Genomic DNA, 18,065 nt, shown 5'->3' on the forward strand with positions numbered 1-18,065 from the left:
ATTCAGTTTTGTGTTTATGTGTGCTATTCAGTTTTGTGTTTATGTGTGCTATTCAGTTTTGTGTTTATATGTGTGCTATTCAGTTTTGTGTTTATGTGTGCTATTCAGTTTTGTGTTTATGTGTGCTATTCAGTTTTGTGTTTATGTGTGCTATTCAGTTTTGTGTTTATATGTGCTATTCAGTTTTGTGTTTATATGTGTGCTATTCAGTTTTGTGTTTATGTGTGCTATTCAGTTTTGTGTTTATGTGTGCTATTCAGTTTTGTGTTTATATGTGCTATTCAGTTTTGTGTTTATGTGTGCTATTCAGTTTTGTTTATATGTGTGCTATTCAGTTTTGTGTTTATGTGTGCTATTCAGTTTTGTTTATATGTGTGCTATTCAGTTTTGTGTTTATGTGTGCTATTCAGTTTTGTGTTTATATGTGTGCTATTCAGTTTTGTGTTTATGTGTGCTATTCAGTTTTGTGTTTATGTGTGCTATTCAGTTTTGTGTTTATATGTGTGCTATTCAGTTTTGTGTTTATGTGTGCTATTCAGTTTTGTGTTTATGTGTGCTATTCAGTTTTGTGTTTATGTGTGCTATTCAGTTTTGTGTTTATGTGTGCTATTCAGTTTTGTGTTTATGTGTGCTATTCAGTTTTGGGAACTCATCTCTAGCTCAAGTCAACATGTTAGGTCAGTCACAACACATCCGGATGACCACGCCCATTTAGGAGACGGGAAGAGTTACCATTTCATACTATTGGTGGAGTCTGTGATGATTCATCTTCAGTGCATTAAAGCAACAGCTCACCCTAAAATCCAAAACACATATTCCCTCTCTCCTGTAGTGCTATTTATCCCTCTATATATCATTTTGTGTTATTTGCTTGAGTTTTGGAGATATCGGCTGCAGAGTTTCTGCCTTCTCTTCAATACAATGGAACTGGATGGCATGGCACTTGGCGTGTGCTGCTCAAAGTGTCAAAGAAATACATTTGAAAAACTCAACAGCAATGTCTCTTTCCAGAAATCATGACCCGGTTACTCAAGATAATCCACATACCTTGTTATGAGCAGTTTCATGGAGGAACTATGTTCTTTTGGCCGAACTACACCCGCTAGCTGCTAGCTATAGTTCCTACATGAAAAGAAAATAGTTCCTACATGAAACTGTTCACAACAAAGTCTGTGTATTATTGTACTTGTAGGTAATGATGATAATGTTTGTGTATAAGGACCACAACGGAAATAAGTCTGCGACTTTTTGTGCTATATTGACATTTTTATGATGTGTAACGTAATTTGTCATGTATTATATCAACTGTCCAATAAACTAAACTAAAGAATGATGAGCTCTGCTGCTCCTTCTTACCTCCTCTGGTTACTGAAGCCTCCATCGCTACGTCTTTCTCATAGGGAGTGCCACCATTCACTGGCAGCTCATAGGTCCTACACACAGAGAGTAGATCAGATCAGATCATAGGTCCTACACACAGAGAGTAGATCAGATCAGATCATAGGTCATACACACAGAGAGTAGATCAGATCAGATCATAGGTCCTACACACACAGGGTAGATCAGATCAGATCATAGGTCCTACACACAGAGTAGATCAGATCAGATCATAGGTCCTACACACAGAGAGTAGATCAGATCAGATCATAGGTCATACACACAGAGAGTAGATCAGATCAGATCATAGGTCCTACACACACAGAGTAGATCAGATCAGATCATAGGTCCTACACACAGAGTAGATCAGATCAGATCATAGGTCCTACACACAGAGAGTAGATCAGATCAGCTCATAGGTCCTACACACACAGAGTAGATCAGATCAGATCATAGGTCCTACACACAGAGTAGATCAGATCAGATCATAGGCCCTACACACAGAGAGTAGATCAGATCAGATCATAGGTCCTACACAGAGAGTAGATCAGATCAGATCATAGGTCCTACACACACAGAGTAGATCAGATCAGATCATAGGTCCTACACACACAGAGTAGATCAGATCAGATCATAGGTCCTACACACAGAGAGTAGATCAGATCAGATCATAGGTCCTACACACAGAGAGTAGATCAGATCAGATCATAGGTCCTACACACAGAGAGTAGATCAGATCAGATCATATGTCCTACACACAGAGAGTAGATCAGATCAGATCAGATCATAGGTCATACACACAGAGAGTAGATCAGATCATAGGTCCTACACACAGAGAGTAGATCAGATCAGATCAGATCATAGGTCCTACACACACAGAGTAGATCAGATCAGATCATAGGTCCTACACAGACAGAGTAGATCAGATCAGATCATAGGTCCTACACACAGAGAGTAGATCAGATCAGATAATAGGTCCTACACACACAGTAGATCAGATCAGATCATAAGGGCGGCACGGTGGCGCAGTGGTAGCGCTGTCACCTCACAGCTAGAACATCCTGGGTTCGATTCCCACCTGGGATGCTGTGAGCACTGAAGGAGTGCGTGCCTGTCTGCATGTCCTCGAGTGCCCACCGCCCGGGTGGGGTTGTCAAAAGGGCCTTTCTGTGTGGAGTTTGCATGTTCACGCCGTGCCCCCTGGGGGTTTCCTTCATATAGGAACCCCTCAGCAAAACATGCAATATCCTGGTTGCTGATGTGGTGCCTCCTCTGATCACTCGGGGCACCTGTTCGGAGGGAGGGGAACTGGTTGGAATAGCGTGATCATCCCACGTGCTATGTCCTACCGGTGAAGGATCCCCTGTCAGGTGAAAAGAAGCGGCTGGCTAACTGCCCATGTCTCGGAGGAAGCATGAAGCCAGTTTCGGCTCTCCCCAGATCGGCAGAGGGTGGAGCAGCAACCAGGATAAATACATTTAAATTAGCACTAATGGGGGATAAAAATGGGATACAAAAAATAGGGGGGGGATCTGATCATAGGTCATATAATATACACACAGAGTAGATCAGATCAGATCATAGGTCATATACACACAGAGTAGATCAGATCAGATCATAGGTCATATACACACAGAGTAGATCAGATCAGATCAGATCAGATGCAACTTTACTACGTCAACAGGGTCAGTGCAGCACCAAATAGAAATAGGATACAGCAAAGAAAAAAAGATTATATAATTTAGAGCAATGCAAAGAGGTTGTATTAAATGCAACCAACAATAATCAAGTAAAATATATGAATGAACAAATATGGTGCATGTGTGTGTGTGTGTGTGTGTGTGCGTGCGTGCGTGCGTGTGTCTCAACAGCTAGAACAGACCATTTCACAGCTGGGCTACAGGTGTAAACTTGTAGTTTTCATAATTGGTAGCCTAGGTCATGTCCATAAGCTGGTTATGAGAGGCTTTCAGATGGCTGGTCTCCCAAAGAGAAGGGCCAAGCAGTTAGCGAGATATTGTTCTGCTATTATCGGCAGCCGCTCAATATGGAGGAGGAGCTGCTTTTTGTGAAGTGGATACTGACCTCTATCTTGCATTACAGTATAACTGTATATATCAACCTGCCATGTTATCATCCTGTGTGTTTCTTATGTGTATGCATTATTGTGGTTGCCATCTGGGCACTCATGTAACTGACTGACTCCCAGCATTTGACTGCACTATTACGGTTTATGTCCTTTGCATACTTGTATTTATGTGGACATAAATAAATATTTAAAATGTGCGTGTGCGTGTGTGTGTGTGTGTGTGTGTGTGTGTGTGTGTGCGCGTGCGTGCGTGTGTGTGTGTGTGTGTGTGTGTGTACCTAGCGGGGAGTGGATTTCCGGTGTCGTCGGTCAGTTTGAGGAAGGCCCAGCCACAGCTCAGGTCTCCTCTCTCTCCTGTCGACTAAAAACACACACAGCTCATCACACACCAGCGCTTCCCATACACACACAAGTCAGATGGACAAATTCAGCTTTTCTGTGTGCGCGCCTGTGTGTGTGTGTGTGTGTGTGTGTGTGTGTAAGCCTTACATTCCGTATAAAGGTAACTCCCAGTTCAAAGAGGATTCCCAGGTCAGGCGAGTTAGAGCTGCAGCGCAGAAAACAGTCTCCGTCTAGGAGGGTGGGCAGGACACCGGTCATCTGGACACACACACACACACACACGAGCGCACGCACGCACACACAAACACACACACACACACACACACACACACACACACACACACACACACACACACACTTAAGTCTGCTTTCACTTATGGGACGGTCATCATGGCATGTACACTGTAGGAGGTATCATCAGTCAGATAAATGTGAAGTCATGAACAGGGCTGGGTATCCAACTTCCATACTTTTATGGCAGGGTTCCCCAAATAGTGGCCACACATTTTTCGCTGGCAACCTTTGGTGCCAACATACTTCCATGTGTCTTTCGTAGATGAGATCAACACATTCAAACCACAGCATGATACTTAGGGTTACTGTAAGCAGGGTTTTATATTGGGTTTGAGTGCAGTCTCTGTCACCTGAGGTAAAGAAAGAGAGCAGTGTGGACTGAGATGATGGTGTGGTCAACAGAAGTCTCTGTCACCTGAGGTAAAGGAAGAGAGCAGTATGGACTGAGATGATCGTGTGGTCAACAGAAGTCTCTGTCACCTGAGGTAAAGGAAGAGAGCAGTGTGGACTGAGATGATGGTGTGGTCAACAGAAGTCTCTGTCACCTGAGGTAAAGGAAGAGAGCAGTGTGGACTGAGATGATCGTGTGGTCAACAGAAGTCTCTGTCACCTGAGGTAAAGGAAGAGAGCAGTATGGACTGAGATGATCGTGTGGTCAACAGAAGTCTCTGTCACCTGAGGTAAAGGAAGAGAGCAGTGTGGACTGAGATGATGGTGTGGTCAACAGAAGTCTCTGTCACCTGAGGTAAAGGAAGAGAGCAGTGTGGTCTGAGATGATCGTGTGGTCAACAGAAGGGCTTCTGTTGCTCAACAGCTGCTGGCTTGAACATCCTCAAGTTTGGTAATACTTTGTACTTCAATGATTTTGGTTTTATTGCAGTGTGGGATTTTCTGTCGACATCCAATTTGCAGATGCTTCCTGCTCTCATGCCCGACTGCCGATACCGATGTATCCTACATCTTTTTATTTATTTATGTATTAATTTAGTTTTTCTGCCTGATTTCGGGGAGCATCGGGTTTCTCCTGGTGCAGAATTGGCGCGTGTCGTGCCTGATTTTGTGTGAACCTAGGTTAAGTAAGTCATGCTGGCGTGCACACCCTCACACCGGGGATTACTGGCATCGAATAGCTAGTCAACCATGGAACATGTGGGCGTAATTGGGGCATCATTGTTCCGTCGTATCGGCAGGGATGTTTCCCTGTGCATCCCTAATTAATCATACATTGATGATTATTGTACTGTTATATAGAACTAACGTGGGGCGGGAGGGGAGGGCATTGGACGCCACATGGGTGGGTGGGAGGGAGGGAGGGAGGGATGAACTTCTTTTTATTTATTTTTATTTGCTTCTAGGTGGGATTATATGATTCTTTGTGTCTGTCATTGCGATGTCTGTTACTTTTCTTCTTTGGAAAAAAAAAAAAAAGATAACAAAAAAAGAAGCATTTGTGTGGACTCCTGCCTCTTCATACCCTGGGAGAGAAGCTCCAGGTCTTGGGGCTCTTGGAGCTGTAGGTCGCCCTCACCGTGTGGATGTTACTCAACACCTGCAACACAAACACAGTCCCTTCCCTGTCAGACAGAACGTCCAAACAACATCAGCTAGAACTAGAATGACCGCACCGCAGATATATGCCTCCGCCAAACAAGTGAGCAGTCGACATCCATGTCTGTCCAGACTTGGACTTTTGAGTCAAATGTGAAGAAATTCCGTCAAGGCGTTACTGAGCTATGGCGTTAACGAGCTCGAAAATGGCGTTCGTGAGTTCACAGTGACCTTGACCTTTGAGGACCAATATGTAATCAGTTCATCCTTGAGTTAAAGTGATGTTTGAGGCAAATGTGATTAAATTCATTCTGAGATATCGCGTTAACAAGCTCAAAAATGGCATTCGTGACAGAGACAGTGACCTTCAACTTCAACCTTTGACCACCAAAAGGTAATCAGTTCATCCTTGATTCAAAGTGGACGTTTGAGCCAAATTTGATGAAATTCCGTCAAGGCGTCCTGAGATATCGTGTTAAGGAACATTGGAGGGACGTACAGACGGGCAACCTGAAACCATAATGCCTCCGGCTCGGCTAACGCTGCCGGAGCCATAATAAAAATGTAGGCCTGCCTGCGACTAATGATTATTATCAATTAATTACTGTTTCAATTAATCGATTAATCATTTAGTCTACAAAAAAAAAAAAAAAACATCACAAAAGAGCCCAAAAGTGACTATTCAAATAATCGTTTCAATCACACAACTGAACACAGTTGAACCTTTAGGTTTAAATGAGGAATTAAACCCCACCTGTTTCCTATAGTTTCATATTGGTATATAAAGTAATGCCCATTTCTTTTGCTTTTTCTTTTAAAAAATGAGGCTTATATTTGTCTATTTTTTCTAATTATGTTTTAATGAATTAAGAATTGGTGGTTGTTTTCTCATGTTTCTCAAGTTATGATGGGTAGGTTTTTTATTGTTGTAGACCTTAATTAACTTTTATTTGTGCATTGTTAATTGGAGCTTACACTGACTGACATGTTTCTCCTCCTTTTAACTCCAGGTGGAAACCCCGCTGTCCTGCACATATTGGTCCCTCCCATCACTCCCTATCCCTCTCCCATCCCTAGAATAAAATGTTACTTTGTTGATGGCATTTATGGGGGTTTTATTATTATTGTGATTAGCCTACTGTTATTTACATATAACTGTAAATTTGTCTTTATTGAAAATGTATTGTGATTCCTGTAGAATATAACTCGTAAATGAATTATCATTTCTGTCAATCAAGCTTGTTCTCACCTCCCTCCCTCTCCAGCCTGGACTGGATTGGCTCTGATTGGAGGGAGGTAATAAATATGAAAAAAAATGCTCATTGTTCTGCAACTCTGATGAAGACGCATGGTGTCGAAACGTTAGTCTTTCAATAAAAAAGTTTTATAAAAGGATCCGTGTGCTCCAGTGGCCTACTTTGGTTTTTGGACCTAAAGTGTTTTCTTTCAAGTTTATATTCAGTTTACTGTCATAGAAGACTAAAGACACCAGAGAATATTCACATTTAAGAAGCTGGAACGAGAGAATCTTAGTTGAAAAAAAATCGTAAAATGTCTGAACGATTAATCGATTATGAAAATCGTTAGCGATTCATTTTTTGTCGATTGACGAATCGATTCATCAATTAATAATTGCAGCTCTGATTCAGCCAACTTTACTTTGCAGGGACCTGGGTAAGGAAATGGCTTCATGACAGACTAAAGCGTACATTTATCTCCACGATTGTCCGTGCGGCCAAGTGATGTCACAGCATCAGACACGTCCCTTCGGGAGGCTTCTGTGTGGTAAGTTTTCACCTGGCCGTGCACATCCCAAATCTTCTAACTACGCGGCTGGGCGGCAAAGTGGAGTTTTCAAAAATAACGGTCACTTCTGCAAGTAGAAAACCGCACGGATTATAAAAGCTCAAAACGTTTTCTCGTCAGGATTCCGTGTCTCTCATTTCCATGCGACAGTTCATATGTCAATTATTTTTCCCCACCTCCCTCTCTTCCGTCTGGCCCCTGTCCCTCCCACACTCTCCCTCCCTCCCCTCTGTTTCCATAGATCCCTGATCGATGTGTTAATTGTTACTTGTATCTGTTGCCTGTTGTCATCTTGTTTTCTATGTACTCATACTGTGTCAGCGTCTTTGGGTCACTGAAAAGTGCTTTATAAATTAAATGAATTATTATTATGATAATGATGATTATTATTATTATTATTATTATGATTATTATTATGTCTAGCAGAATTCACACTTTAGCCCCACCTGAGTTCCATCGAAGGCACAGAGGCGAATGTGTCTGCTGAGGACCTGAACTCCAACACCAGGAGTGGGAATCCTCCTGCAGCTCCACAGGGTGAAACAAACACTCGTCCTGACCTGACGAGAACGAACCTACAGGAGAGGAGAGAGGAGGAGAGGAGAGGAGAAGAGAACAGAGGAGAGGAGAAGGGAAGAGAGGAGAGTAGAAGAGAGGAGAGGAGAGGAGAAGGGAAGAGAGGAGAGGAGAAGAGAGGCGAGGAGAGGAGAGGAGAAGGGAAGAGAGGAGAGGAGAGGAGAGGAGAGGAGAGAGGAGAGGAGAGGAGAGAGGAGAAGAGAAGAGAGGAGAAGAGAGGAGAGGAAAAGGGAAGAGAGGAGAGGAGAAGAGAGGAGAGGAGAAGAGATGAGAAGGGAAGAGAGGTGAGGGGAGGAGGGGATAGGAGGAGAGGAGAGGAAAGGAGAGGAGAGGGGTGAGGAGAAGAGAAGAGAGGAGAGGAGAGGAGAAGAGAGGATAACAGAGGAGAGGAGAGGAGAAGAGAACAGAGGAGAGAAGAAGGGAAGAGAGGAGAGGAGAAGAGAGGAGAGGAGAAGGGAAGGGAAGAGAGGAGAGGAGAAGAGAGGAGAAGAGAGGCGAGGAGAGGAGAGGAGAAGGGAAGAGAGGAGAGGAGAGGAGAGGAGAGGAGAGAGGAGAGGAGAGGAGAGGAGAGAGAAGAGAGGAGAGTAGAGGAGAAGGGAAGAGAGGAGAGGAGAAGAGAGGAGAAGGGAAGAGAGGAGAAGAGATGAGAAGGGAAGAGAGGAGAGGGGAGGAGGGATAGGAGGAGAGGAAAGGAAAGGAGAGGAGAGGGGTGAGGAGAGAGGAGAGTTGAGAGGAGTGCAGAGGACAGAAGAGGAGAGGAAACAGAAGCATTAATTAATGACTAGAGGCTTTTAGCCTGGTAAACTGAAATTTCGTTCTACCAGACCGTCTGGCCTCAAGCCCTGCGAGGGCTTTCTGCAGAAACTGCAAAGCGTACGAGCCAATCAGCGTCCAGCCTCGTAGTTGATATCGTAACCGGCCAATCAGGAACGCTGCTGGAAAAACAGTAATGGCTGCCTTCGTGCCTGTCCACCTCGAGTAGTAATGTCAACATTCAACAATAACAACAATTAAACAAGTACAGGAGTTTACATCAGCAGGGTTTCTCGGCGGAAAAGATGGTTTCCCCGTTCTCTGAAATGTGAGTTGACGTGACCGGCTGGTTTACCAGGCTAAGAGGCTTTTCCCTGGTCCATTAAAACACACAGACAAACAAATACCAATTCTCTCAGGCTGATGACTAATAAGACTCTGAGACAGACGGCTGATACTTTGGCTTTCCGATGTAGAGCGGACGTCTGCACCAACACTTCCACTTCCATCGTTGTTTCCAGTCTGACAATGTCTCAAATGCAGTTATCTGTTTATAGAGATGAGCCACAATGACGTCGACCTAAAACACCTACAAAAAGTATCGATCAATCAACTCCAACTCAATTCTCTCAGAGGAAGTCTTGGTGCACCTGTGTTACTTCCTGCCTTTTAGACACAAAATGGCTGCTGTGAAAAAGGCCTACTCTGAGGTACCCAGATTGCACACATAAGCTACTTTCACACATGAACTCCGGATCAGGTGAGGGTTGCTCCCCACTGAGCCTGCCCCGGATGATACGTGAAGTGTACCCTTTCACACATGAGGCATGTTGCATTCTCACATGAGTAGCACCTCCGCAGAGTTTGTAAAGTAGAGAGGGGGCGGGGGCAGGGGCGGGGGTGGGGGAATTTGGGCATGACCACACAATGGGGAGTTGTGAAAACTAAAAATACATAATGGGCGATAACTGCCTAACGTTCACGGCATATACTTGTTTGCGCATAACGTTAGTAATTAATTAAACAACCCTACAACTCACGCCCAGATGCATCGATTTCCTCGAGTCGCAAGCACTACAAACAAAACAGGTCTTTGCTATGTTCAGTCCTAAAATGCATCAAACCTACTAGAATTATACAGAATACAGGAAGCTAGACGTTTTTACCTTCAAAATAAAATAAATGTTGTATTACTTAGTAACAAAAAATCAGAATGGTCGACTCACTACGGGTTAAAATGGACTTTTCGAAGGGAGCAGATATTCTTCCAGTTTATCTCTGTTCTGTATCTTTCGAAACACACACAAAAAAACATTACACGTGCATTTACTTTATTTAATTGCCATTATTGCGAAGGTTATACCCGGAAGTTTTCGTTTTATTCTGCCTGACTTGACGCTACTTGGAATTTGCGGTTCTGCCATTGAATCTTCACAAACGCTGTGTAAACAAACGCTGTGTGCATGAACGCAACCAGACAATCCGCTCCTGCGACTACGGCTGGGGGTACACTTCCCTCCGTCTAGGAGGAGGCTCGCGGGAGCGCGCGTGAGCCACGAAAATCTGTCCACACATAGACCGCCATACGGATGACCTCTAGATAACTCCTGAATTCCAGACATGTGTGAAAGCAGCCATACAGACAAACACACTGTCTCACCTTGCCAGTGTCTGGGTCCAGGAAGAGGTCTCTAAAGGAGAGCTGTGATTGGCTGAGCTCAGGCTGAAGGTAATGACTTCCTCTGTACGTCAGCCCTACAGAAGAAATGTTTATATCAGTTAGTAAAACAAAACAAATGATGGTCTCTGATGGTCAAGGATCCCACTTGAACTTTTACTCATGCTTCTCTGCACCCACACCAAAGAGCACCTGTTTCAGTGATTTGACCAAGGACCCACGCAGCGCTTCCTCATCCCTTCTCTCAATTATAAATGGTCTTTTACAGCAAGGTTTATTTTGCACAAATTCATAAAAAAAAAGATTCTCATGTTGTAATAATAAAAAAAGAAATGCCTCTTAATGTGTTGTAATTTTTTCGCTGTGGTATTGAAAATGGTATCAAGTATCGATATTTTCTTGGGTATTGATATCAAAGCTGAAATTCTAGTATCGTGACAACCCTATATAACATCAACTACATTTGACCAGTTAACGGCATGCTGCTTGATAAAAAGAAAAAGAAAAAAGGCAGCAGATTCCACCTGCTAGTTTGTTCCAATGCAAATTGACTGCAGGCGCACTTATTGTTTATAGTTTATTTCAGATCCCCATTAGTCACTGCCTCAGCAGCCACTATTCTTCCTGTGGTCAAACACATCAGTTACAGTACAATTAAAAAGTTAAAAAAAGTACACCAATAAAGTACTCAATACACATGCATAGATACATCCACATCCATACATCCAGCCACATCCATACATACATACATAGGCTACAGTGTATACATACATACATACATACATACACACACACACACACACACACACACACACACACACACACACACACAACAAAAACAAAAGCAACAATTATCCTAGACGAGATGTTGCAACTCTTCTATTATATGGCTCTGGTGTTAGCTAATGATCACATGAGTGGGGAAAGGGGCAGTATCATCCATCTGCAGCGCTGGAGCACCATCACCCCGCCCACCGTGTACATTCTCAGACACGCTGGATGTGTACACGTACAGACCAGAGTACGTTTCTAGACTCCTTCAAAAATAAAAGCCTGGATATTTTTCTTTTTAACTCAGCGTTCTGTAGGTATATGATATTCTATTATGCTTGTGTGCATTAGACTTTCGGATGATTGAATATTTGTATGATTCATGACCTTTTCGTTGATCTCGCTGGTTAATTGGCTAGCTATGCTACTAGCTAGCCAGCAACTACCCCCGCTATGAGCTCCATGGTCAGCCTCTGAGACCCAGGACAGCCCCCTCACCCCACCCACCCTCCAGCCCGCTTCTACCCCGACTTAGAGGCCCCTTCTCCAGGGGAGACCACCTCCGGGAGGCACCCACCTTCCATGAAGCTGCCCAACCGCATACCCAGTATTAAGCACCCCTCCTCCCCAGGCTACACACAGACCCCCGCCCCGCCAGGACCTTGTCCTCCAGCGACCTACGTTACCAACTTGCTGGACCTTGCTGGCTCAGTGGCTCACACTTTACGGACTTTGCTATCTAGCTATAGCTAACATCAGTGTTTGGCTGCTGCAGTGCTCGCCTGCCTCGCTCGCACTGCTTTTATTTTTGAAGGAGTAGGTCTAGAAAGTATCCGGTCTGTACGCGTACACTTCCAGTCTGTATGTGTACACTTCCAGTCTGTATGTGTACACTTCCAGTCTGTATGTGTACACTTCCAGTCTGTATGTGTACACTTCCAGTCTGTATGTGTACACTTCCAGTCTGTATGTGTACACTTCCAGTCTGTATGTGTACACTTCCAGTCTGTATGTGTACACTTCCAGTCTGTATGTGTACACTTCCAGTCTGTATGCGTACACTTCCGGTCTGTATGTGTACACTTCCAGTCTGTATGTGTACACTTCCGGTCTGTATGCGTACACTTCCGGTCTGTATGTGTACACTTCCAGTCTGTATGTGTACACTTCCAGTCTGTATGTGTACACTTCCAGTCTGTATGTGTACACTTCCGGTCTGTATACGTACACGTCCGGTCTGTATACGTCAGTGGGCAAGTGAACTAGGGAATGTATGAAGCCAGTTCTGGAATTCCATTAATTCGAAAAGTCCGCAGGGGGGCGCACGTCAGGTCCGGAAGTGACGACACGTACATTGGCTCCAATGTAAAAATGAGCCGACTTCTCTCTCGTTCTGTGTCTTAAATAAACATTTTCCGAATGAGCTTATGGTCTGAATAAACAATTTCAAGTCTTTTTCATGCTCTCCTGGGCTCCGTTTTCTAAATTATGGTCCCATTTCGCGTAAAAGAGCCGATAAAAATTATAACTTTGGGGGCGGGATTTTCTTTGACACCAGCCACAGGAAACCAGATGATTCCAACCAGTTGCCAAGGGGGACCGCCTTCCATTCCGAAACACCACCATTCCGACACCCCCCCACTCAGAAACACCCCCATTCCGAAACCCCCCCACTCCGAAATTGAAATTGATTTAACCCCCCCACTCCGAAACCCCCCCACTCCGAAATTGATTTTCAAGTCCATATTTCTCCGAGTTTCCTGCATTCCTGCAGCTTGAAATAAACGTTTCAACTCGTTTTTTTATGTCACTTCATATAATTTCGCTATAGCAGCAAACACGAGCCTGCTGCATTCAGATACAGGAATGTGATTGTGAACGTTGGATACATCCTAAAATCAGCTGTGGATCACAGACATTGGTGAGAAATAGCCTTTATTTAGATGTCGGCTGCCACGGACTTTTTTTTTTTTTTTTACAGTGTGACTATTTTAATAGATAATATGTATTTCTGATTGAATAAAAACTACATCAAATTGATTGTGACTACGATGGAGTTTTAGGGCCATGCATGTTGAAAAATAAAAATTAAAGAGGGATTTTTTTTTCCAATGACAGGAGGGGAAAAAAATAGTTTCCATTTCAAGAATAAAGTCGAAATGTTGAGAATAAAGTCGAAATTTCGTGAATAAAGTTGAAATACTGTAACGAGAATACAATTGAAATGTATCATTGCCCCTGGAGCAATATCTCCAAAGACCAGACAGGCTGGTCTATTTGGATTCCCAGGGGCACAAGTTAACATGTCTTAAGACCAGAGAGGCTAAAAGTCTATGACTGGGCCTAGAGACACCCAGGCCAGCCACCATACCCAGGCTAAGAGCCCCTTTGCCAGCCCCAGACACCCAGGGAAGCCACCCCCACCTCCAGGCTGCCAACAAACTGAAAAATCAAAACAAGTTAGGAGAGCACCGCCCACAGTGTAGCCTACTACTGTACATATCCCATTCTCCGACTCAGTCAGTGGTAGGCTATATCCTGAGTTTCTGAAGTGTTGCAACTACTGTATATTGATGCAATGCCATGTGTATTTAACTTAAAGGCCGGCTTTACCGTGGGGAATATGAATATATATTAATTCTTAAAAAATCTTAAATTTCGAATCCGTTGAAATTTTTGAAATTGCTTGTTCACAGCCAGAGAAAAAAAAAATAAAAAAAAATAATAATAATAATAAAAAAAAAAAATTGGGCCAGGTGACGCGTTTCGCGTCATCTGGGCCAAGTCCGCCTTGCAATTTGGAGGCTTTTTTTTTTTTTTTTCTCTGGCTGTGAACAAGCAATTTCAAAAATTTCAACGGATTCGAAATTTAAGATTTTTTAAGAATTAATATATATTCATATTCCCCACGGTAAAGCCGGCCTTTAAATTGCCATAATCTTGAGATTGATCATTCACAGATGATCTTGTACAACCAAATGCAAACGTCGGGCCGTGCGTTGTGCAATATGAAGACATTTGGATTCAGGTGTGTCCAAACGCATCCGCCGCCCGTGCATACAGCATAAATTATTCTTATTGCCGTTATTAAGGAGAGGAGTTGATTTGCCACTTAAGGAATGGTAAGTAGGCTATGATCACATGTGGTCTCAAACACCAAGTGCTTTCGTAGGCTATACTTACATTTTTCTTCCATAAAAGCAAATATTATTCCCATGTTGCAAAGTGAGCTATAGGTCTATATGAGGAATTCTAGCCATTCAATAGAGGCCTATATCAAAATTGTGCTGACGGGCAGATACAGGCTTTCATCTTGCTGCGCACCTGTGTGGAGCTGCCTGCCGACTCCATATCCAAGTGTGTCTCCAACTTGCAATGCACAATCCTAGCCTGTGTAATATGAATAGGCCTCTGCTCCTCAATTCTTAATCAATTTATTTTGTTGCCTATAGCCTAATTTCCGGATTGCCGTCGCGTTAAATTCGGCTGTGTCAACCACGCTTATAACCAGCAGATCAAAACGCGACAATGCTCACTGCAGGCCAAGCGCATGGCTTGTTGAGATGAGTGCACTGCCGACAAACCTTTCTCAGATGATACTGTTAATATGTCAACACAGAAGTTAAAATAAAGTGTTGGAATATTTGTAATAAAATCAGAACAAACTAATTTTCGTTTTTAAATCAAGTTGTGTGTTGTTTCTGCAATGTCAGGCTATTTGATGCAGACATCACGGCATTTTGAAATAATGGACATCTCGTTAACAATGGCTATATTTCTCTTAAACATAAAATAGGCTAAATAAGGCACACACAAAAACTAACCTACCTTTTTTTATTTATAGCTGCCAGCCATATTTACAGTAGGCTATATGATTATCGGTAGGCCTATAGCCTATTTAAAATTCATATTTGAAAGGTTGAATCCTCCATCGTTTCAGGGGGCACGGGTCAGACAGCCATGTCTACATTAGCTTACCTATTTGATGGGTCGGCACTTTGTTATGTATGTTCATATTACGCATGGGTTTTCACTGCTTTTTCGCGCATTGCAAGTTGGAGAGACACTTGGATTTGAGTCGGCAGGTAGCTCCACGTGAGCCAGCAAGCATTGTTCATTTTAAATTAGTTTTAATTCGATTTTGGGCCTTGATTATGCCACTCTATAGGCCCGCATATCAATTGATGAAAGGAGTGCCGGCAAGTGTTAGCCTATAAACTATAACTCCTTTGATGTCCAACACGCAGTGCACAGCGAGATGAAAGCCTGCATCTGCCCATCACCAGCACAATTTTGATATATAGGCCTATTGAAATGCTAGAATTAAATGTTCACACATCTCCATCTATTAAATAAGCGAATATTATTTTGTGATGTGTAGGCTAGCCTATAGGCTACGTGACGAATGAATGAATTTGCAATTAGGAAGTGCAGATGCACAGTGCGCCTCTCGTCACCTCACAACAACATGGCAATAACATTTGCTTTTATGGAAGAAAAAGGTAAGAAATAGCGTATTGTGTTAGTTAGCCTCAATCTCGAGATTATGGCAATTTAAACGAATTAAATCCATCAAGAATTGAAGAGAGGAATTGGAAACATGCGGATGTTGGCTGCCAATCTATATGCACCATGCAGTCGCAATATGATTATTTATTTATTTATTTTCAGAGTGTTTATTCTAATTCATTTCATCTGATAATATGTATAGGCCTAAAACGGTAGGAAATTCATTGTGTTTATAGGTGTTGCCCCCATGCACGTGAGTCTAATTTATTATAGAGTTAATATAATGTAGGCTATAGTCTACTTAACTTTTCAATAAAAATAAAAATAAATAGCTTAAACATATGCCTTATGTTATTTAGCCTAGCTGTTTTCAGGGGAGCTGTGTGGACAAAGGGAAGGATTATAGATAGAACACTCAATTAACATATTCTGCCTGTTTTCTGGAAAACGACCTAGTGAAGACTTTCCACTCTGCTGGTCTAAATACCAGGTGTGGTCTTGCGCATTCCTGGCTCGCAGTTTTCTGCAGGTCACGGTGCACAGAGATATCTCTACAATCACTAAACATTGTTCATTTATGTTGTCTTGCCACACAGTTTGTTAAGTTTGTCAAATGCGTAATCGGAGAGCGCAAGGATCTGTTCCACAGCAGCATATTCAACTGATTATTTATATCTCCTGACACGCCGACAGGATCTAATCATAAATTATGTTTTCTACACATCTAAAGGTGAGCTGTTACACACGCCCACATTCATAGGCTACCGTGAAAGGTGTTTGAAAAAAAATAATTGTAACTTTGAGTCAAATGCTCACAGTTGAATAAGGTTCATTCAGTCATATATTAGCAAGATGAGGACGTTCTTATTTGTGAATGCCAGTCGGGTTGAACTGATTTTGTTTTATGAAAATCTGAGGAAATTTAGCTTCCCCATTCCCGATGGTCTAACATGCATATGCATATTTTCAATAAAAAACAATGAGTTGAACGTTAATTTCAAGCTTTTGTAATTGGCTGCAGCTTATTTCCGAATCGATTGCGGCTGGAGAGCTGGCTGCAGTGTTTGATGCAGGAAACTCGGAGAAATATGGACTTGAAAATCAATTTCGGAGTGGGGGGGTTTCGAAATGGAGAGGATGTCCCCATTCGGAATAGCGGTGCCTTTAAAAAAAATGGGAACCCCCTCCATTACGAAGAATGGAGGTCGATCTTCGGAATGGGGGGGTTTCGAAAAGGCAGGGTGTAACCGTTGCCAAGGCAGGCTAGCTAGCTAGCTAGCAACGTAGCCAGATATTAAAAGTAAAATAACAGAAACAGCGTTACCCTTATGATATTTTAATGATGTTAGTAGACACATGTAACAGTATAGATCCCCGTGATGAGGTATGTTGATCAAAAGAACACCTAAAACGCTATATCAAAATCGGGTTTTAGTGGACGGGCAGCTCTGAAGTTGGGGCTTCAGAGCTGATCTGCGGCTAGCTAGCTAGCAACGTAGCAACAGTATAGAGCCCCCGAGGTCTGTTGATCAAAAGAACACCTAACGCTATATCGTTATGTAATGTGACTTGTGACATGATCACCACATTTCAATAAATATAACGTTTTTGCACATTTGAATGCTGCTGGTCGTTTGTGTAACGCTGTATATATTGGACATTTAAAGCTGATACACAATTGTGTTGAGGTAATTCCGCAAAGCTCAGTTAAAAATATAACGTGTAACACCAATGGAAGGATGGGTAGCATTAGCTAACGTCATCCAGGCTATAAACGTAAGGCTGTTATGAAACGCTGATTCCGACGTTACAATAATATGACATAATATGAGCCAGTTGTTATGTAATGTGACTTGTGACATGATCACCACATTTCAATAAATATAACGTTTTTGCACATTTGAATGCTGCTGGTCGTTTGTGTAACACTGTATATATTGGACATTTAAAGCTGATACACAATTGTGTTGAGGTAATTCCGCAAAGCTCAGTTAAAAATATAACGTGTAACACCAATGGAAGGATGGGTAGCATTAGCTAACGTCATCCAGGCTGTAAGGCTGTTATGAAACGCTGATTCAGACGTTACAATAATATGACATAATATGAGCCAGTTAGCCTAGCTAGAGAGAGTAATTTCAGACCACCAGATATCACCATATTTCATTTCAATATTAAAGCATTCGTTGATTGAAGCAGACTCAGACTGCTGGTCGGTTAAGTTTCTCCGTCGTCCTGTCCTCTGGTCCAATCTTCGGTTTGTGTTCACTCGACATCAACAATCTTATACATGATAATATACAACAAGGCTATCTTTGTTGA

General features: G+C 42.7%; 1 protein-coding gene across 1 annotated transcript in view; it reads right to left on the minus strand.

The window, feature by feature from the left end:
- The window catches only part of LOC310789169 (nephrocystin-1-like), a gene marked incomplete at its 5' end in the record, with an annotated part of 67,403 nt that overhangs the window by 17,793 nt on the left and 31,545 nt on the right, over positions 1 to 18,065 (minus strand). The window contains 6 exons of the mRNA XM_083650759.1: positions 1,357 to 1,433; positions 3,745 to 3,827; positions 3,956 to 4,066; positions 5,577 to 5,651; positions 7,903 to 8,031; positions 10,446 to 10,540. Coding sequence (XP_083506885.1) covers positions 1,357 to 1,433; positions 3,745 to 3,827; positions 3,956 to 4,066; positions 5,577 to 5,651; positions 7,903 to 8,031; positions 10,446 to 10,540 — 570 coding nt within the window. The remainder of the gene's footprint in view (positions 1 to 1,356; positions 1,434 to 3,744; positions 3,828 to 3,955; positions 4,067 to 5,576; positions 5,652 to 7,902; positions 8,032 to 10,445; positions 10,541 to 18,065) is intronic.

This window comes from Poromitra crassiceps (genome assembly GCF_964638095.1).
Source record: "Poromitra crassiceps genome assembly, chromosome: 14".
Taxonomy (NCBI): Eukaryota; Metazoa; Chordata; class Actinopteri; order Beryciformes; family Melamphaidae; genus Poromitra; species Poromitra crassiceps.